The sequence below is a fragment of the Pteronotus mesoamericanus genome, unplaced genomic scaffold, assembly GCF_021234165.1.
Source record: "Pteronotus mesoamericanus isolate MK-2021 breed Mesoamerican mustached bat unplaced genomic scaffold, CSHL_Meso_final contig_24, whole genome shotgun sequence".
Classification (NCBI taxonomy): Eukaryota; Metazoa; Chordata; class Mammalia; order Chiroptera; family Mormoopidae; genus Pteronotus; species Pteronotus mesoamericanus.
Window position 1 is genome coordinate 9,614,381 of NW_026555100.1, and position 21,918 is coordinate 9,636,298.

At 37.0% G+C, this 21,918-nt stretch overlaps 2 protein-coding genes and 1 pseudogene across 6 annotated transcripts in view; all 3 read right to left on the reverse strand.

Annotated features, from left to right (window-relative positions):
• The window catches only part of DDX50 (DExD-box helicase 50), a 32,907-nt gene extending 20,071 nt beyond the window's left edge, over positions 1-12,836 (reverse strand). The window contains exons 1-8 of one of the 3 annotated variants that reach the window (XM_054572689.1): positions 12,662-12,836; positions 8,928-8,981; positions 8,275-8,571; positions 5,905-5,980; positions 5,372-5,550; positions 3,322-3,439; positions 3,018-3,203; positions 2,388-2,533 (exon numbers count right to left, since the gene is read on the reverse strand). In XM_054572689.1, coding sequence (XP_054428664.1) covers positions 2,388-2,533; positions 3,018-3,203; positions 3,322-3,439; positions 5,372-5,550; positions 5,905-5,980; positions 8,275-8,571; positions 8,928-8,981; positions 12,662-12,748 — 1,143 coding nt within the window. In that variant the 5' untranslated portion in view covers positions 12,749-12,836. Of the gene's footprint in view, positions 1-2,387; positions 2,534-3,017; positions 3,204-3,321; positions 3,440-5,371; positions 5,551-5,904; positions 5,981-8,274; positions 8,572-8,927; positions 9,040-12,661 lie in introns of all 3 variants that reach the window. The other 2 variants (XM_054572691.1, XM_054572690.1) reach the window with 2 other exon arrangements.
• A 4,004-nt stretch (positions 12,837-16,840) lies between these two features.
• On the reverse strand, positions 16,841-17,909 carry LOC129069727 (endogenous Bornavirus-like nucleoprotein 1; annotated as a pseudogene).
• Positions 17,910-20,434: 2,525 nt separating this feature from the next.
• Positions 20,435-21,918, reverse strand: part of STOX1 (storkhead box 1) — a 56,546-nt gene continuing 55,062 nt past the window's right edge. For 2 of the 3 annotated variants that reach the window (XM_054572432.1, XM_054572431.1), the window contains one exon: positions 20,519-20,582. In XM_054572432.1, the coding sequence (XP_054428407.1) occupies positions 20,536-20,582 (47 nt within the window). In that variant the 3' untranslated portion in view covers positions 20,519-20,535. Of the gene's footprint in view, positions 20,583-21,918 lie in introns of all 3 variants that reach the window. The other variant, XM_054572430.1, reaches the window with a different exon arrangement.

Consider the following 21,918-nt stretch of genomic DNA (forward strand, 5'->3'; position numbering starts at 1 on the left):
CAGGTTTAAATTCAGTTATTAGAATTTTACCTCAGTAAAAACTTTGTAAATATTGATATCTAGTTAAAGATATGCATGTTAAAATACTTACAGGGAAGTACACTGATTTCAGCAATTTGAAATGCATCAAGAAATAAAATGGACATAGGGATGGGTAGGTATGTGATAAAGCAAATATAGTAAAATGTTGACAGCCTCCATCCAGAGCATATATGGGTGTTCATTGTGAAATTCTATTTTTGTTGCGGAAATGTTCATGTTAAAACACTTACACTGTCTGTACATTTTAAATGTGCATTTTAACATATATCTCAAAATTGTCTTAAAAATGTACATAAATTATTAAACGCCTGGAAAACAGAGAAAAGCATATGGAAGAAAACTAAGAATCATGTTTACCATCTACAAGTCTTGCTTCCCTAGCTCTCAAAAAAACAAACAAAAAAACACGGTATCTGATCAAGCCTAACCATTAATAATCTAACCATTAACTCACAGGAAAACGAAGGCAGAGGAGCATGTTAAAGAACACCAAGAGTTGCAAATCAGTAAAATTGAGACTGTGGGAAACTTGTAAGACAACCGACTGATTCTTTTCAACAAAATATTATAAGGAAGAACATGTACAGAAAAATCTACAGGTTATAAATGCTTTAAGACAATAAACCAGTATAATATAAGGATCTTATCTGGATCCAGATTCAAACAAACTACTTAAAAAAAAAAAAGGACTTGTAGGGTAATGTGGACACTGGATATTTAATGATATTAAAGAATTATTGTCTTCTGTGGTAATAACTTTGTGGCTTTCTGGTTTTTTTAAGAATCCTTATCCTTTAAAAAAAATATTAAATTACATGAAGATAATATGGTAAGTAGGTTGCTTTATTTTTTTTTTTTTTTTTAAGATTTTTACTTATTTTTAGAGAGAGGGGAAGGGAGGGAGAAAGAGAGAGAGAGAGAGGCATTGATTGGTTGCCTCACACACATTCCCAAGTGGGGACCTGGCCTGCAACCCAGGAACGTGCCCTCACTGGGCAGCAGCCTTTCAGTTTGTAGGCTAGTGCTCAATCCACTGAGCCACACCAGCCAGGGCAGTAGGCTGCTTTAAATAGTGATGAAGAAAGGCTGTATGGAGGTATAAAAAAGATCATTCTTAAAGCCTGGTGATAGGTACATCAAATCCCTTATACTATTCAATGTTTGTGTATGTTTGAAAACATCTTTCCGGCTCAGTTAATTGAGTGCCGGCCTGTGAATCAAAGGGTCTCTGGTTCGATTCCCAGCCAGGGCACATGCCTGGGCTGTGGGCCAGGTTCCTAGTAGGGCACGCCTGAGAGGCAACCACGCATTGACGTTTCTCTCCCTCCCTCTCTTTCTCCTTCCCTTCCTCTCTAACAACAACAACAAAAAATCTTTAAAAAGAGAATCACTTAATATAAAAAATAAATGTTTTCACTGATACATTTTACTTTCTTATTGTAAAACTATCAGCCATTACAAAATATACAAAGCTTCCTCTGACCATCCTATATTTAAAAAGTTCTCCTTCATAGAATTATTAAGTTGATGTTTATCCTTCCAATCTATCTCTGTACATTTATATAAATACCTAAAAAATCTAGCATTTTTGTGTTTTTTTTAAAATAGTACAATTCTGTACATATCATTTTGTAATTTAGTTTGTATCACTCAAATCCATTCTTTCTAACCATTACATTGTATTTACAGATTATACTATTGTTCATTTAGCCTATATTTATCTGCATCCACATATATGTAGATCTAGTAAATGGAAAAGTTATATATATGATACATACCTATCATAAATATTGCAAATACTACCTTTAATATATTTTTAAAAACATTATTATTGGTTTAAATTTTCATGGAGTCAAAAGTATCAATTTTTTCTCTATAATATATTCTTTTGACTTTCTTTTTAAAAAAGCCTTCCCTTTCTGGAAATCAAGTAACTGTTCATCCACATGGGCTTTAAAGGATTTTATGCTTAATTTTCAAAAATCTTTTGAAAGTTTTTTCATACAGAATATGAGATGAGGACATAACTTTTTTCACCTAGGCTTTAACAAATTATCCCAGCACCATTCTTTCTGTATTGATACAGATCGCCTCCTGTGTCACATTCTACATTATAATCTGTCTCGGCTACTTGTTTATCTCCTGGAGTTTGCCTCTTCACACGTCTTCTCCCTACGTATTCTATTCTGCTCTTCAGCTTCAGACTACAGAATTACATAAGTATCTTATTGACTAAGGGCAAAAAAAACATGGATTGACGTGGTACCCAAAACTTAAGTTTAGCTTCAACAAATTTCAAAATACCAACTAAATATTAAAATCTATCATTCTGGAAAGCTACTTACTTCCACAGTAGTTGCAGCCTTTTGAGTCATTTTTCCAACAAGGTCAACCTGTTCATATCTGGATTTCATGTATTTTTTTGCAACTTTGTATACCCACTGTGGGCAAGTTGCAGAAAAAAGCAAAGTTTGAGGATTGTCTTCAGAATCTGAAACAAAAAGAATTCAAATGCTTTTTTAATATACCATGACGTACTCAGCTCTTAAAAATCCCTCCCAAACTTCAAAAAAATAGTGAAAATTTCAAAACATGAATTTTGAATATACAATCTTCATTGTAATTATTAAAACTTCCAACTTTCAACTTTCAAAACTGAGGAAAAATATAAAGAAAACTGACCCCAGAAGGAAGGTGAGAATTAAGAAGGAACAATGAGCAAAAACATCAATAAAATGAATTAGTAATCTAACTACTGACAATAAAAAATAATGGAAGAAAGCAAAAAAAGCTTGAGAAATAGTTATTTAAAATATTCTATTGTATTTTCTTGTTCATGAAAAGAAGAGATACCAAATAACTTCAGTTTTGTTAGAACACTGGGGACAACGTAGTAAAAATTACTAAATAAAAATTTCTTAAGTTTTCAGGTAAGAGAATAATTGTTAATATGCTTATTTTGAATTAGGATATACCAGTTTTGTAGGACTCATGGATGATATCTTCAACTTGTTCAGCAAAACCTAAATCTAACATTTGATCCACTTCATCAAGCACAACATGGCGCAGTTTAGAAAGATCTAATCGGCCACTCTGCAGATGGTCTTTGATACGACCCGGGGTCCCAACCAAGATGTCAATACCATTTCGAATGTGATTAACTGTGAGAAGAGAGAAATATCAGCAATATGTAAATCAACTATATATTTTCCTATTATTTCTTTAGATTTTTAAAGCAGCAAATAGATCTTTGTGCTATTATCATATAAATTTACTCACTTTGGCTTTGATATGATGTTCCACCATAAAAACATGCTACACTGAGTTTCCTAGTTATATCTTTGAAGTCTTTGGCTACTTGGTTTGCCAGTTCCCTTGTAGGAGCCAAAACAAGTACCTGAAAAAGAGGTTTAAAAAAACAAAAAGATAACTTTTCTAGAGATGTCTAAATTCAAATTGAGAAGACTTTTTATAAGGTACATTTAAAACTAGGAATCTCAACATTAATGTCCTGGTACTTAAAGACAACGCAAGTAACAAGAACAATACCTCATATTTATTATATCCTCCCTTACCTTCTTTCTTTTCAAAACTCACTTTCTCAATGAGCTGCCTAACCCTCTTTTCATATTCTCATGCCCCAGTTTCTCCTTAGCATTTATACCATATAAAATATTTACATTTTACGTATTTCCTTATTGTCTCTCACCCACTAAAATTTAAGGTCCTAGGAAGGCAAGGATTTATGTCCATTTAAATTATTGCATGCCATGTTCTTCAAACAGTACCTGGCACAGAACAGATACTCAAAAAATACTTGTTGAATGAATGAATGTTCACCATGTGCCAGGCTCTAGTGCTTTTCATGAATTACCTAATTTAACCCTCACAAAAACCCTGTGAGGTAGATTATCCCAATTTTACAAATGAGGAACCTGAGTCTTAAAGAAGAATCTTGCCCAAGATCAAACAGCTAGAAGTAGTAGAGCTGGAATTCCCAGTAATGTCCTTTCAGCATAAAAGCTTTTTAAGGCAGTGCTGAGACTATGTCCTATTTCTAGTACTTGCAATTTTTCACTTAATTCACCTGAGAAGCAGAATTCTCTGAAAAAGATTTGCCCTGTTGGCCAACCTGATCCAAGATAATTATGACTTAATTACATTCATATGTTTGCTATTTTCATACTACAATACCATTTAATAGTCTCAAAGAGCAAATTACTTTTAGTCACATATCTTTTCAAATTACGATGCTGATTTTTCTTCTTCACATTTTTAAAAAGATTTTATTTTTAGAGAGAGGGAAAAGAAAGGAGAAAGAGGAGAGAAACATGCTGTACAAGAAATATATCAGCTGGATGCCTCTCGCTCATCCCCAACCAGGAACCTGGCCCACAATCCACGCATGTGCCTGGACTGGGAATCTAACCAGTGGCCTTTTGGTTCTCTGGCCAGCGCTCAACCCACTGAGCCATACCAGCTAGGGCTCTTCTTAATTTTTATGAATCTTAAAATAAACACAGATTCTAAAAACGTCAAATTTTAAGCTAAAATCTCACTAGGTCTTCTCTGTTCTTGACTACTAATACATTAAGACAGATCTCCATTACCCCAATAACATAGGGACCAGCAATATCATTTCTATAATCTCTTCTTAAAGTCAACCAGTAAAAAAATATTGGTAATTTTCTGAGTGACCAAATAAATGAATACCTCTTTAGCAAATTCACTGCGTAAAAGCACAGGTCATAACTGAAAAAGGGAAGAGAATGCTCACTAGATATACTAACTGTAAATACTCCTAAAATTAGATATGCTGACTTCATAATAATTATATAGTTATCAAAGATATCTATGGGTCCATAAACATTACATTTATATGCAGTAACTACTTCACTTTAGCTTTACTTGAGATTTTATATTTAAAGATTTTATTTATTTATTTTTTAGAGAGAGGGGAAGAAAGGGAGAAAGAGGAAACATGGGTGTGAGAGAGAAACATCAAAAGGCTGGCTGCACCTCACTCATGCCCCAACCGATTGGGGCCAAACACCAACCCAGGCACGTGATCCAACAGGAATAAAACTGGCAACCTTTCGATTTGAGGGAATTTGCCCAACTTAATGAGCCACACCAGTCAGGGTAAGATATTTTTGTTTGTTTAAAAAAAAAAAAAATCAACAAATTTTTGCTTTAGGACTCAAATTTTTACTTTATGCCACGGGGCTAACTTTCTTTTCTGGGGGTACTTGAACTTAAAACCAGTACACTCTTTCTTTCCCTTTTCATTACAGTAATGTTTAAACCTTTTACTCCCTATAATGGTTACCTTTGGTGAGCGGCTTTTTTTAATTGTCTCTTGATTTCTTTGGAGTCTTTCAATCAAGGGAATGGCAAAAGAGAATGTCTTTCCTGTTCCTGTCCGTGCTTGAGCAATTAAATCTTTTCCTTCATATACAGGACCAAAGGTCTTAACTTGAATAGGAAAGAGATATGTTACCCCTCGACCTGTAAAATGAGATTTCATTGAAATATTTATTTAAGACTAAAATTAGGAAAAAATATATTTCTTTGAAAATGATAATCCTGCTTCCTCAACATCTGCCTAAAGATATACAATCTAGTGACATTTACAGTTATTCCTACCCCAAAGAGGAATTATTTTTTTTAAATGGTCTAAACTTTTGACAAATATGTATGATTCCTTAGATTTAAAAACTGACCTGAATACCAAAAAGGATGATGTAGAAATAACTGCAATTAAAGAAGAGCTATTTATGCTTTCTATATTCTCCTTTCAGTCAGAAAATCTAGTTTTTAGATTTAGATTTTCAATTGCATATCCATTAAAATTCATAGTACCTTTCAGAAGCTTTATAGTTTCTTCAGAAATAGGGAAATTAGAGAAGGCTCCTTCTTTCTGTTCACGTGTTAGAGTCTGTCAAAATGAAATCAAAGTTCTAATATAGTTCATATTTGACTAGGCATTTAGAATCTTTTATTCATTTACTGTTTTTAGTTTTACTAAATAAGCTAACATATCAACTTCAGCTAGTACTTGCAAAACTGTATAGATTAACTTACAAAATAAATTTGCAGGAAATTCTTTTAATTTCAAAAGTATCCCTTTAAATATTGTAGCAAGTCTACTTAATACATTTTCCCATAATACATTTAAAAATAATTAATTTACACATAAAACTCCCTTTAGAAATACATCTACTACATAAATCAAAATATAGTTCCATTTAATTAAGGTATTATAAAAGAGCTATTTAATAACCTAAATCACATTCACAAACAATATTATGAGGATTAATACCAGCAGTGAAACAGCCCTAAATGAAATTACACAAAAAGAACGTAAATTGTTTCCAAAAATAAAAGTTAAAAAGATATTCTATTAAAAAAAAGTCTATAGCTCTAAAAAGCATTTTTTAGGTCACAAATACAAAGAAAAGCTCCCATAAGCTTGAAAATTTTTTTAACACATATACAGGTTGGCATAACATTATCATTTAACAGTTATTAAAAATTCTGTGTACCAGCCAATGTGTATATAAAACAAAGGCAATATATCTACCCACAAACTTCATTATTGGTGTGTTTAAAGAAAGTAGTTCCAGAACCACACACAATAGCAATTTTCAAATAGGGACTCAGATAAAAGACATTAATAGCAAAATCAAATTGTAAGCCATTAAGCAAACCCCAGTGCTGTCATCTTTTTAAGACTAAAAGAATATTACAAAAGTAATACATTTTCACTGTAGAAATTTTAGAAACCATATATAAACAAAAGGAAAGAAAAAAAATTATCTACATCTGATCAGCTAAAGCCACATTTGAAACACTCTCCCAACCCTCACTTTATGCACATACACATTTTTAAAGTAAAAATAATACTGTATCTACTGTTTTGTAGTCTGCTTTTTTCATTTAGTAAGAGACACTGAATGCCTTTCTAACATTCTTCTATGACCTTTAGGATAGATGTATGCTACTGCATTGATACAACACATTTTATTAAGCCAAATGCCTACCACCAGACAGGATGTTTCCATTTTTGGCCATTATCAACAATGTCACTGTGATAAAAGAACTTATTCATACATTTCTGCACGCCTCATTTTTATCTCCTTAGAAAGAGAAATTTCTAGAAGTAGAATTCCTGAATCCTAACATGATCTAAATAAAATTATAAACAGGTAAGCCTATTATAATACAGAACATTGTATCAGGCAAAATCCCAAAAGAGCAAAGCAACTTTTAGAGTTCTCTACCAGCAATACAGATTTGTAGGGCCTTATTTAGATCAACTCTTCAACATAATTGCTTCCTGACCAATAGTAAATTCACAAATATAAAAACACCATACTGTAAGGCAAGGATTCAACATCTTTTCCCAAAGCTCCCCAAAGATTACACATTAAATTAAGCTTGAATGTATTTAAATTATCAACAACTAGCAGATATTAAAAATATAAATTATTAATTACCAAGAATTATTAAGAATATCAAAGTTGTTTCTTCCTGAGGACGTAAATTATTTACTAAGAATTTGTAATACCTAGAAAAATCTATGAACTCTGCAAAAACAAATTGAATAAATTCTGTGCAAGAAAATATCTACTCTAATAGGAACTGGGCAAAAGCAACAAAGATTCTATACTAAACAAGTTTTCTACAATTCCCCCAAAATACCCAGGAGAACAGATTTCTTCAGATCATTTTTGTTTCATTCTGGTTTTTAAAATGCAACCTTAAGATTATTACAGAGACAAAGATCATTTAAAGTTTCTATTGTTATAAAAGCAAAAAAAGCAGAAGGCAAAATACACAAAGTCATGACATATCACAAAGTCATATATACCTTGTTTAAGGAAGTCAGAAGTCAGTTCATGAGTACTGGAAGGGACCAAAAAAACCATAAGTGCAAGTAGGTGACCACCAATAAGCAATTTGGAAAAAATGTTTAAGAACTCAAATGTATAAGAAAGGTTTAAATCTGACCATCCCCTACCGCCACCCCCAAGAAAAGGCAATACCTTAAAAAAAACAAGGGACAAAGGAAAAAAGGCTCAGTTTTCAGCTGTAGAGACTCCAGGTTCCAAATAAGAATACAGGATACTAAGGAGGAAATATTATAAAATCAATTCTAAATAGTCTAAACAATCAAATTAACCTGTATTTCAAGGATAATGTCAAATGCAAAACAAAAAGTAGCCATACCTCCTCTAGTTTATTATCATTTGATTTATGAGAAGAACTATCTAAGGAAGACACTCGCTTTGACTTTTTTTCATATTCATCAATATCTCCATTTGACAGGTCTTTTCTTCTTGACTTATGAGATTTAGAAAATTCATTTGAAAGTCTATTATATCCTTCTTCAGCGTCTCCATTTAGCTTCTCTTTCATTTTAGCTTTTTTGGACTTGGGAGCATCCAGGTCATCTGCAACACCGTTTTCTCTCGTTTCTGATTTCTCATCTGAGTCATAATGGTGCCTTGACTTCCTTCTATCACTCTGTGGAAAAACCAAAGCAGCAATGACAAGAGAGTCACGGCTCTCCTCTAAGAGAATTTAGAGCATGACTCCCCAAACAGCAAAGCTCAATCTACGGTTCTCTTGAAAAATCAAATAGAAATCAAAACTGGTTTCTAATGTCAAGCCTTAGCCTCATTTATTGCTTTCTCTCTCATCTCTTACATTCTCAAGACTTTGCTTCTACCCCCTCTCTAATCCCATCATTAGATTTAAAGGAAATTAAAATAATGCTTTTCAGAAAAAGAATGAGAACCCAAGATTTATAAATTAAAAAACAAACAAAAACTTCAACTATCTCCAAGAGAAAAAAGTATTAATATTTATTGAGTACCTACCCAGCATTGTGTAATGTGTTTTCGGCTTATCTTGTTTAAATCTTCATAACAACCCTATAGGGGAAGTACAGGTCCATAATCCCTTATCCGAAATTCCGATATCCATAAAGCTCTGAAAACCGAAAGTTTTTTTGTAACTTATTTGGAGACAAAACCTTACCTGACCTGAACTCATTTGGTGGCAAAATTTGACTTGAACTAATATGAGATTATCTATAATCCTTACTTATTATACTTAGTATAAATATTTATATTTAATAGTAAGGCGTTTGATTATAGGTTGGGGGCCCCAAAACCCTACTGGCCTGTTAACCTTCTAAAAATCCCAAGAATTCTGAATTCCAAAACACATCTAGCCCCAGGGATTTTGGATAAGGGATAGCGAACCTGTATCACCTTTGCCATTTTAAAGAGGAGGAAACAGAAATTCTTAGAAGTAACCTGCCAAAGACTCACATGTTAAATTTCCTGCAAGTGGAAGTGCCAGAAATCAAGACCCATCTGACTTGAAAGCCATGATCTTTTTACATCATGCTTCCTCTCTGAACACTGATAAATAACAGGTTAATGAAAAAATAAACCAAATAAAATGATATAATTCATGTAAAACTCCAACTATTATACTCCCGTGGAAGAACAAGTATTTTAGAAATCCTGGAGGGTTTTTAAAAGTTTCACAAATTTTAGATAACTCTTCTTTTTCAAAGGACTATTCTGCAAATTTAGTTTTAAAACACCAGACTAGTGGCCAGTGTTTTACTATCTACAGACAACAAGAAAAGATTTGAAAAGTTAGCATTTCAGAATTGCTTGCTCAAATGTTCAAAATAAATTAGTACTAATTAGTGTTAGTAAAAGCTACTACCACCAAAAATTTCACCACGATTTACACAATTTTTACAGAATATTTTCACATACAATTTTCTCATCCATAAAACAGGAGTTTCAGTGAAAACTGAGTTAACGTGTGAAAATGCTTTGTAAACATAAAGCTTGAAATTAACTGAAGGTATACATTTATATGTTATAGCATTTGATCTTTAGTTAACTGAACTAGCCCATATCTTCCCAAATCAATAGCTTCTATAGAAATATAAGGTTATTTACAGAGCCAGCTTTGGAGTTTGAATTGCTCCTGGCCCAAGTACTTCAGGGAAATGAAGCAAGATAAAGTGAGACCTCTAGGTCCAAGTCCAGCAGTATCACAAAGTGATAAAATACATTTTTCCACATCTAATCCACAGTGGTTGACACTCTCCACTTCCTTGGCCTCCACAACACTCTATTCCCTCCTTATCCTCTTACCTCTACCTTCAGTGGTTCCTCTCCCTCCTCTTTCTGTGGATGTTCCTTAAGTCTGTTCTCTATGGGTACTTTCATACCATTTTCATGGCTTCAACATACACTGCCAGGCTACCTTCTTTACTTGTACTCAAATTCTGGGAAGCTAAGGCCCAGCTCCATAGCTCAACATACCCAAAACCAAAGTTATCTTCAATTTTTTCTGAGTACTCTATAATCTGTTACCAAATCGTATAGCCCCAGGGAGCAGAATCTTATCACCTTCCCACCTTATAACGAAGGTAAAACTGCCATTCCAGCCAAGCAGTTTAATTGTACTAAAATATACACAACAAAGAATTTACCATTTTAACCATTTTAAACTGTACAGTTTTGCAACAAGTACTTCTAGAGAATGTACAACCTGAAAGCCATCAGTTTACAAGAATATAGTGAATTGTAATAATGGAGAAATGTATGGTCATTTCCCTCAAGAATCTTTGGGAAATATCTGGGAAAGACAGACACAGGAAGAATGAGCTATCTATACAAGGAGGTGCTTAATAAATGTCAATTGAATGATAAAGATACCACTGGAACAAGACTTCAAAAGCGAAAGAGATTACATGTACACACTGAAGTGGTTAGAACATACACTAAACCTTAACAGATGGATAGGATTTGAAATGCAAAAAGAGAAACAACTATTTCAGGAGAAGAGAAAATTAAAACAACTGCTAGATGATTCCACTTACATGAGGTATCTAGAATAATCAAATTCATAGAGACAGAAAGTAGAATGGTGGTTGCCAGGGGCTGCGGAGGCAAAGGGAAGTTGGTGTCTAATGGGCACAGAGTTTCAGTTTGAGAGGATAAAAAAATCCTGAAGATAAACGGTGGTGATGACTGCTGAGCAATATGCATGTACTTAATGCTGCCAAACTATAGAGTTTGAATCCTTACCTGAGGACATGTGTATTCATTTGAGAAAGAGAGGAAGCGGGGGCGGGGGACGGGGAGGAGAGACAGAAACAAGGATCAGTTGCCTCAAGTACATGCTGCCACGGGGATCAAATGTCAGTCTAGGTCTGTGCCAACCTAGAATGAAACCGCAAACCTTTGGTGTACTAGACAATGCTCCAACCAAATGAACCACCCAGTCGGGGCAAAACTGTAGTTAAAAATAGTTAAAATAGTAAATGTTATGTTTTGTATATTTTAGTACCAAAAACAAAAACCAAAAACAACTGGCCTGACAGGAGAGCTTAATTGCTTAGAGTGTGGTCCTGATAAGACAAGGTTGCTGATTGGATCCCAGGTCAAGCCATATACACGTATCAACCAATGAATACACAACTAAGTGGAATAACAAACTGATGTTTCTCTTTCTCTTGCAAATCAATAAATAAAAATTTATTTAAAAAAAAATAGCCCTGGCTTGTTGTGGCTCAGTGGATTGAGCACCTGCCTGCAAACAAGTAAATCGTCAGTTCGATCCCCAGTCAGGGCACATGCCTGGGTTGGGGGCCAGGTCTCCAGTTGGGAGGCATGTGAGAGGCAACCTATTGATGTATCTATTGCACATCAACTTCTCTCTCCCTTCCTTTCTCAAAAAATACATAAATAAAACCTTAAAAAATAGATTTTAAGAAACTGCTTGGCTGGACTGGCAAGTTTACCTTGTGATAAGGTTTTGCTCTCTAGGGCTATACAGAATATTTCCATTCTTTTGTCAAATGTCAGCCCTCAAATAACGCCTCATTACCCTTCTCAGCTTTTTTTATCCAGGAGTCATTCTTTGGAGGGGCTGGATAAAGGGGGAAGACTCTACAACTCTACAGGTTCCTTAAGAGCAAGGATTTAAATTCCTTGATGCACGGAATCTGGCACGGAGTCTGGCACAAAGTAGACTCAATAAATACTTGTGAACTGAATCAAAATACTAACATAAAATCTATTAATACAACCCCCACGATCTCCATCACAGCCAAATCCTGGCAATATTGCCTGTGATACTCTTGCTTAAGCCTCTAGAGACTAGTTACAGAGGTTTGTAAACCTAAGTTCGCATTCCCCAAGATTCTCGCACACAGGTCAGGGTGATGAAGTAACACATTCAAAGCAATCAGTTTTCTTAAACATTTCCTAAGACGGCCAACAAGAATCAAATGACAGGCCTCACTACTTAAGGAAGAAAGAACAGATTACGTGTCGATGGAAGCTTGACTCTGCCCATCTCGTAGGCACCGACGGATAAAGAGCTGAAAACCAAAGCGCAGTGCCGCCCTTCTTCAGTCTGCGGGCGTGGAGGTAGGAACGGTCCTGGAACGAGGATTGCGCAAGGGAAGGCCCTCGGATGCTGTGGCCCGGTAGTGACAGGCTATCAGGGACAACTCCCCTCCCCACCCTAGCCGGCGCAGCCCAAAAGGAGGCGCGGCCCATCCTCAGCGCACCTTTTGCCTCTCCTTTTGGCTTTCGGTCTCCTCCAAGGGTGCCTCCAGCTCCATAATGTCCCCCCAGAGGAGTTTTCCAGGCATCATCGGTAGCCGCCGCCTCCCTCTGGGCACGGTGGCCACAACCACCTACAGCTAGCGACAGCGTGAAAGGAAGCGGGGGCAGGGCGGCCGCCCGGTCAAAGCCATGCGTCACTTCCGGGACACGCACCGCAAGGCGGGGGCAGGGAGGAAGTAATCCCGGATGCTGTCGATTTAAATTCTTTCTTTGAGTCACAATCTCCAACCAATGAGTGTCAGAGAGCTTGATTGGCCTACCCTTGTTCTAAAGTGATTGGCTTCTAGAAGTAAAAACCTGGCCAATCTCCATAAAGGACACGAGAAGTGATTAGCATAAAATGGTTGTGGGGAAGAGGGGTTCCTCTCTTCCCCAGTCGCCCACCCTCGAATATTTCTCCTCGGCACCGCGGAGACGCTTCGGGGCTTCCCAACATTAAGTGCGGGGACTAGAAAGCTCCTCAACGGCTGCGAAGAGGGATCCCCGCGCTGGTGGGCTGGCACGTGAAAAGCCCACTGCTGGGCCAATGGGTAGCGTCGCGTGCCGCCCGCCATTCGGCGCCGGAAGCTGCAAGCCTCCGCCCCGCCTTTTGAGGGTGAAGCGTAAGAGTCCAACGGCTTCGCGCGAGGCCTGGGGTCCTACGTTGGTTAAAAGGGGCTAGGTGGCCCTGAAGCGAAGGCCAGGGCTGGACAATGGTCCCTCAAGTGTTAGGTTTTTTTGTCATGAAATTGGTTCTTGGTTCATTACAGGTCCTTCCACATTCCCCACTTAAAACTGAGGAATTTAACCCCCCCAGAAAGGGATTTACTCATCTGAAGGGATACAGTTAGTGGCCGTCAAGACTAGAGAACTCGTCTGGACCCGAGATCAGTGAGTTGTCTGCCGCACCAACCTTTGGGTTTCTTAGCAAAGCATTTTGGGGAAGATTGCTCTCATACAATATAGAGGAAGTAATAAGTAGGAAAAATCTGGAGAAACTTGGAGAAAAAACAAGCCTAAATATCTTAAGCACATTATGTATTTGCAGTGAAAAAAAGGATTTTATTTTACTGGTGAGGATTAACTATCCCTGAATTACATACAATCTTATACAAAACTGGAAAACTTTTGACAATACAAAGGGTTCATTCCTTAGCATACACCTTTTCTTACATCACCTATGCTAGCTGGTTGGCTTTCTTTTCAGAGCCATTTCTTTTATCTTTTCAAGCCAGCTACACTTGAATGGAGAACAAGAAACCAAATGCAGATGCAGGTGCAGCACAAACCACTTGAGCATGTCCAGCCTTGTAACCTGAACATCAAGCTTCTGTCTTAACAAAATTACAAATTGCTACATGTCATGGAGTTTAGGGGTTGGTCCTGAGTAGCTGAAACCACAAATGTGTACACATTGTGTTGTACTGATTGTCATGGGCCTTCTGCATGATTATAAATGGCCAGAAATAAAGTCAAGGGCTCTTCCCTTATGGATTCAGTACTGTGAACCAAAGGAGTGTTCAACTGATTGTGGAATAACGCATCTCTCCGTCAGGGGTGTCCATCCTTTTGGCGTCTTTGCACTGCACTGGAAGAAGAGTTGTCCTGAGCCACACATTAAATACATTGTGACATGCAATCACAAAGAAAACCTCAATGTTTTAAGTAAATTTACGATTTTGTGTCAGGCCACACTCACAGCCATCCTGGGCTAAATGCGGCCTGCGGGCCACTGGCTGGACACCCCTGTGGGCCTAGATTATGAGAATAGCTATGCATTTCTAAATCTGCTTTTTTTCTAAGTCCTTTTGTCCCACTCCTTCACACCCACCCCCAATTCTACCATGGTGAAGTTCACAGCCCTACACATGGTAAAGTTCATAGCCCTACACAGAGGAACACAGAGTGGATATGGTTAAGAATGTCACACATACAAGATTGGATCAAAAGGAACAGGTGTTAATATGTTGTGGTTGAAGAGCAAATACAGAAAACTTTTTAGCTCTCCAAGACTATTTCTGGCATTCATTTTTATGTCAAAGGTCATGACCCAGACATGTTCCCTGACCGGGAATTGAACCAGTGACTCTTCAGTTCACAGGCCAGTGCTCAATCCACTGAGCCACAACAGCCAGGGTAGCATTAGAGCTTTTTGACTGTAACTGCCATCTTCCAGTGATTTATCAAAATCACAAACTCAAAGGGAAAGAGGAGAGGCACCCACTATATGTCCTCTAAGACTTTTAGAAATATGGAGGTACTCCTTTGGCCACATACACTGTGAATCTACATGAAAGGTGATATTGTAGCATCAAGGGGATGAGCACTGTTCAAAAAGGAATGCCCCACAATTGTTGCCATGGCAAAACTGGAAGAGTCTACAATGTCACCCAGCATGCAACAAGGCAAGAATCTTCCCAGAAGAATTAATGTACATATTGAGCATATTAAGTAGTCTAAAAGCCGAGATAATTCCTCAAACATGTGAAGAAAAATGACCGGAGAAGGAAGGAAGCCAAAGAGAAAGGTACCTAGGGTCAACTGAAGAGTCAGCCTGCTCCACCCAAAGCAGCACACTTTGTGAGAACGAATAGAAAGGAATCTGAACTGCTGGAACCCATTCCATATGAATTCATGCCCTGATAAGTGTGAAAAATAAATAACCAACCTCTGTACTGATAAGAAAGCTTTGGAGACTACTTTCAACATATTTAGCACATGTATACTTATGTATGTATCTAGCTACTAATTCAAGCTAGTTGAAAAGAGTTTTCTATTTGGAGGAAGTTCTGTTTCTTTAGACAGTTACCATATTTTGCTATGTATAATGTGCTTCCATGTATAATGTGCACCCACGTTTTTGGCCCAAACTTTCAGGAAAAAATCTCTCATTTTAATGTTTTAATTCAATTTTTATTTATTTATATTTATATATTTTTTGTATTATAAAGGAATTTTAGCATTTTTAACATTATGGTACAAGAAATTTTATGTAACAATTACAAAACTCAAAAACAGATACAAGGCATTTCAGGTACTACCCATGTATAACACACATCTTTATTTTTCCCTCAAAAATTTAGGCAAAAGTGTGCATCATACACAGCAAAATACGGTACTTTACACATATTTTGAATCAGGTGGTGGGCACAGTCACATCATTTACCCCAGAAGAGGGCACCATTACCCAAGAAATGGAAATTGGTACTGCTTAAAGAGGGAACAAGCTTCTAAGGTTTCAAATAGGAGGATTTGTAGAGACCAACAAAATGGTCATTAGTTTCTTTTTGATACCCCAATTGTGGTTTCATGAATCTCATGCCTCTCTTCTCCACTCCCTTTAGTCACTAGTCTATCTTCCCTACTTCCCAAAAACCTTCTGAGGATGACTCTTCAAAAAGTAGTGGTTCCCAACGTTTTCACTACCGCAGCTCTTTCCATTGTTCTTATCTCACGGACCTGAAATTTTGAAATTTTGTATGCTAAACTTCATTTAGTAATAACTGATTCATAATCATCCTTCTAATCTATAAATAAGATACAAATGCTGTATTTTACAATGTCAACCAGCATGTGATATTGTTGTGTTACTAAGCTGGTATCGAGCCACTGACAAACATTTTAATTAGCAAAGAGTTAGGCAAAGGAAATGTACCATTTCTACTAGGATTGTTGAAATATTGAAAATAACTTAACACTACAAATTGGTAGTTACAAAATAGTCATGGGGATGTGAAATAGACAGCATAGGGAATTATCAATAGTACTGTAATAACTATGTATGGTGCCAGGTGGCTGCTGGAAGTATCAAGGGGAACACTTTGTAAAGTAGATGACTGTCTAACCACTATGCTGTACACCTGAAACTAATACAAAATAATAGTGAATGTAAACTCTAATTGAAAAATAAATTTAAAAAATAGCTTACAGAGGCCAGCTACTCTCTGAAGATTCCTAGGAGTGAGAGTTCCAAGATTAAGAGGGCAAACAGGATCTCACATTGTGTGAACGTCTACAATAAGTCCCTGCTTTGTATATTTTATTTTATTGATAGCATAAAATAGTAAATGAAAACTTGTTAGCCAAAAGCATAACTTCCCCAGGCATATCTAGATTTTCTTTTTTATAGGTAAGTTCAATTATTATTCGTATCCCGTTACTCCGTAGCAGCCAAGAATACGGAGAGTGTGTGCACCCATATCTAATGCTTTTGATCTTCTTGATATCTTCCTGCCTGCAGCCATCTGGATCAGTGGCAGGGTGACAGTTGCTCCTAGTATGATGTCTGGGGCCTTGAAGCCTGAGTAGGTTAGATTGGATCTTCTTGCCGGATAATTTGCTACAGTTGCCAGGTTTGGGAACGTTCGCAGAGTTATTTCACTGTAACGGGGTGACACATTGCCCCATCTCAGTCGAAGTACTGGGCGAGGGTCTTCCTTCCAATGTTGGTTTTCTCCCCAAAGATCTCAATTTCGTTGAGCACTGGGGAGAGAGCTAGTGATCCATCCATGCATTGCTCCAAGAACATTTTGATTGTGTAGTAAATTGTCATTTGTGCTGCACTTGCAACAAATCTAATCTGGTCCACTAGGTAGCTCCTTGCCTGGAGATTCAAATTCACCATCTAATGCTACAAAAACAAATGACCCAACCCACTGCTGACCATTGAGTCAATCAATAGCTGGACCCCTATTACAGTTAAGCAGAAGGTTAGCTTCCCCCCATGGCCTGGGCCTTGCAACCTTACCATTAATGTCTTGAACCGCTTCTTAACCTGAAGACTATTAGCTTCAATCTTGTCACTGGATCTGATGTCAGCACCAATATGAGATCACAGCAATGCCTCATGATGGAAGATATTTTAAGGGATAAGAACTTTCCCTTTCAGTTTTTCCTTTGAGGTTGGATCCATAAAGAGCCTTTGTTTCAAGTCTACCTTTGAGTGGAGCCACAAAGTATGATTCTTTCGATACCCCTGCAGCTATAAAATTCTCACGTATTCCAACAAACAGGAAACAGAGGAATATGAGCCTGCCTGTTGCAGGGCAGAACAGTGATCTTTGAGATGCTTCGCATTGATTTGGTTGCTCTCTTGATGTCTTCAACCTCTCGTATACCAGGGTGTGGTTCGTCCAAGTCAGTGGGGTAGCCTTGCAAGCTGCTTGCCTTTGGGCAGTTCACAGAGAGGGTCCATTGACACAACCACAGCATCATCCACAGTGGCTAACTGATCTGAACATGTGTAATTGGTTATGTTTCCTATCTAGATTTTGACTGACAATACCTTCTGTTACCTTTAACTACATGGAATCTCTAAATGGAGGAACTCCAGACAACCTGGCAGAAACAGGGGACCTGTATAGTAGTCCACGTATTTACCTATCACACAAGTTTTGTGAATATATAGAATTATACACACATATATTTATAACAATATTAGGTGGCTGCTGCATTGAGCACTTTCAATAGATTATCTTCAAATCTTACAACAATCTGTAACATAAATATCATTACTCTCTTTTACAAACGAGAAGACTGAATCAGAGAAATCTGGTGACTTTTTCCATCACACAGTTACCAAGTATCAGAATTGAGATTCAAACTTGTCTTTCTCCTAAGCTCAGGTCATCATGCTGCTTCAAGAGACCAGTTTTCTCATTAGAGGATAGACAATAATGGGGAAGAGAAATCAAGAACTAAATTTCCACATATAAAAATTAATATTGGAGGAAAATGCAAGTCATCTATTTTAGAGAATAGTCTCCCAAAAAACAATTTAATAACACATACACCCATCTTTAATATCTGTGGTCATATGTTTTATTTAATGAAGGGAAGTTTATTGGTTTCATAACAGGTCCCATTTAATACATTTAGAATGTCATAATGCATCCAGTGGCAAAATTAGATGGCTTTCATTGATCCCTAGATGTGGCTAAAGCCACAAAAAAAACTGGATTTCTCATTCTACTAAGGAGCTTGTTCAGATCCAAAAATCAAAGATAGGACAGAGTTGTTGGTGCTCCTTTTTCCAAAGGTTGGCAGGGGTAGGTGCAGGAATGGAGAACTGAAAGCAACACTCAAGAATCTTAGGTGAGTTCAGTATTTCACTGAATCTTTTTCCTTTTTCTTTTTAATTGAGATATATTTGACATATACCCTCACTGAAGCACCAAAACTTACCATTGAAAAGAATCTTCAAAATCATCTAGTTCAGCCATCCTGCTAAACTAAGTACTGGAAATACCTCTGCAATGTCAGTCCATGGATCACCAAGACTCTACTTGAGTGCCCTAAATAATGGGACATTCATTCATTTACAAAACTGTTTAATTCATCTACAGGAAGTTTTGACTAATGGGACATTCTTCTGATTGAGCTAAATCTCCTAACTTCCATCCACTGATGCCAATTCTGAGCTACAAGACCCCCTAAACAATGCCTCTACCCCACAATGTTTTTCTACCCAGATTACCCTTCTTGGTACTTTGTCTAGGGTTTCCTTGTGGAGATTGCTAATCTTCTTGGATAGGATGGCCAGGGCCACTAAAACCAACAGTCAATACTGAGTGGTCAAGCTCTGCAAAACAAAGTTGTATATCTGATTCCCCCTGCTCTGCATTCCCACCAGGCTTGGCGACAGTGCTCCACAGTGCTGAGCTTCATCTGACCTTCATTGCTCCAAGGCTAGAGTTGGAAAGGCACTCTCCAATTACTCAATTATCTTTGAGGCCTAAGGCCTTGACAACCTTTAGAAACCTCTTAAAAGAAACATCCCTCAACCATAAGTCATCATTACATCACTACAAAACCTGTCTTAACTGTTTCACCTTCCCCAAACCCAAGAGAACTGATCATTCCACTGCTTGGTCTGAAAAGGTCTGCCGGAAAAAATTCTGGCAAAGCTATGTAAGTCTTACCATGAGTGGAAATGGATCAAATGGCTTCTCTTCTCTAAACCTCTAATTCAGAGCCTCCCTTTTACTCACAAGCCATTTGCAACCATTTTGCTTTCCTTCTATCTCCACACCATCTGAAAACATACTGGCTTCCCACTGCCATCCTACAGAGAGAGCCTCAAATGTGCAGAGGAACCAGAGAAATAGTAGAGCCAGATGTTTACTGCCACAGGTAGCCAGGACATTGCCAGACAGTCACAATGTGGAGCCATTTGTTCATGTTCAAGCTGGTCACAGAGAAGATCCTTGGCAGTAATGATAGAAGGAATTTTTATTGCAAAGTACCCAAACACATCTATGTAAATTCTTTCTGATAACAATAAAAGACTTCAGTTGTAAACAAGTATCTTTGCAACCCTAAAACACTATTTTCTGGATTTTTGTGTTGAAATCTGGTGAGATCCACTTACCCACTTAACATAAGAACCCAGTATTAGTGTGGGCAGAGCAATTACTGGGTAGTAAGTTGGCATCCTATGTATTTGAGAAACCAATGAAAATTCAAGGTAATTACATTTCATTGGAAGCGGACAAAGAAGTCCATGGGTTTTGTTTTGTTTTTTTATTGCAAACAAACAAATTCAGAGTAGAATAAGCTTCAAAAAGCTTTAAAAATGTCAAAAAAGGAAAAAAGCCAGTAACTATAATAAAATGTGCAATGAGATTAATAAAATACACACTTGGCTTTGGAGAATTCTTGTATACTCAGTTGATTAAAACATCCGATATGATGCTGTACATTTTCACAGAAAAAGAGTTTCCAAAAGAAATATAAAATTAAACATTTATAACTGGAGTTAGTTGTAGTAAGGAACTGGATGTGAGTTTTTGACTGTTCTTTGTGCCTTCCAAGTTCTGCAGGAAATTCTGTCTTCTTTTTAGTCCATCCAGAATGGCTGAATTATTAGATGCCAGACTCTGTGTCCTAAAAATATTAAAAATAGAATTAAAATTCAGCCCCTTCAAAAGGGGTTGAATTTCTTGGTAGCAGAACATTTACTAATGCTAAAGTGCATTTATCAAGTAAGTTAACTTTTAAAAATCTAATATAGTACTCTACATTTTATTTTTTTAATTTTAATATAGTCCAATTAAACTATTTTTTAAAAGATTTTATTTATTTCTTTTTTGAGAGAGTGGAAGGGAAAAAAAAAGAGAAAGAGAGAAACATCCATGTGCAAGAGATACCTGGATTGGTATCTCTGCACGCCCCCAACTCAGGACCTGGCTTGCAACCAGGCATGTGCCCTCATGGGAGTTTAAACAGCGACCTTTCAGTTCACAGGCCAGCACACAGTCCACTGAGCCATACCAGCCAGGGCACTCTACATTTTAAATGCTTCACAAGAGCACCTCAATTATTTGACAGCTGCTTTCTAAGAAGTTCGTATTTTCTCAACATCTGTTCTCAGAGCCAATATCAAGTATATTCTAGTCAGATATAAGTTCCTACCCTGGCTGGGTCACTCAGTTAATTAAAGCATCACCCCAATATGCCAAGGTCGTGGGTTCAATCCCCAGTCATGTCACATATAAGAATCAACCAATGGATGCATAAATAAGTGGAATAACAAATTGATGTTTCTACCTCTCTCCCTCTCTCGCTAAAAATCAATCAATAAAAGAAAAGGAAATAACTTCCTGAAAAACTCTTCTATACAACTGAGTAAGCAATATAATCCTGTATAATTTATTTTTTTTGAGAAGTCATATGGAAGAGAAGGGCTACTGACTACAATATTTTTCATACTGAAATTGTTCCTTTCCTTGGAGCTGTAAGCTATGTTAGTCCCTTATTTAACACATCTGCCTTGGGGCAGTTTGCTTTTGACATTTCCCTTTTTCCACTTTGCCTCCTCTTTAAGATATGTCCACTACATTAAGATGTGTCTCAAAAGTGTGTCCTCCAGACCTGACTGGTGTGGCTCAGTGGACTGGGCGTCATCCCGCAAACCAAAAAGTTGCCGGTTCAATTCCGGTTAGGGTGTGTGAGAGGCAAACGATCTATGTTTCTTTCCTCTCTTTCTCCCTCACTTCCTCTCTATCGAAAAATAAATAAAACCTTTGAAAAAAATGTGTCCTCCAATAAGTCTCCCATGCAGTCCATCACTCTTAATTTCACATCTGTTTGGCAATTATGAAGAGTTTTATGCTGTGTTCTTGAATTCAATTTGTCTGTTTATTGTTTGTTGGTCTCAACTAAATTAAGTTGTAAGCTTCCTACAGGTAGCCACAATATCTTGTTCATCTCTGTCCCTCCA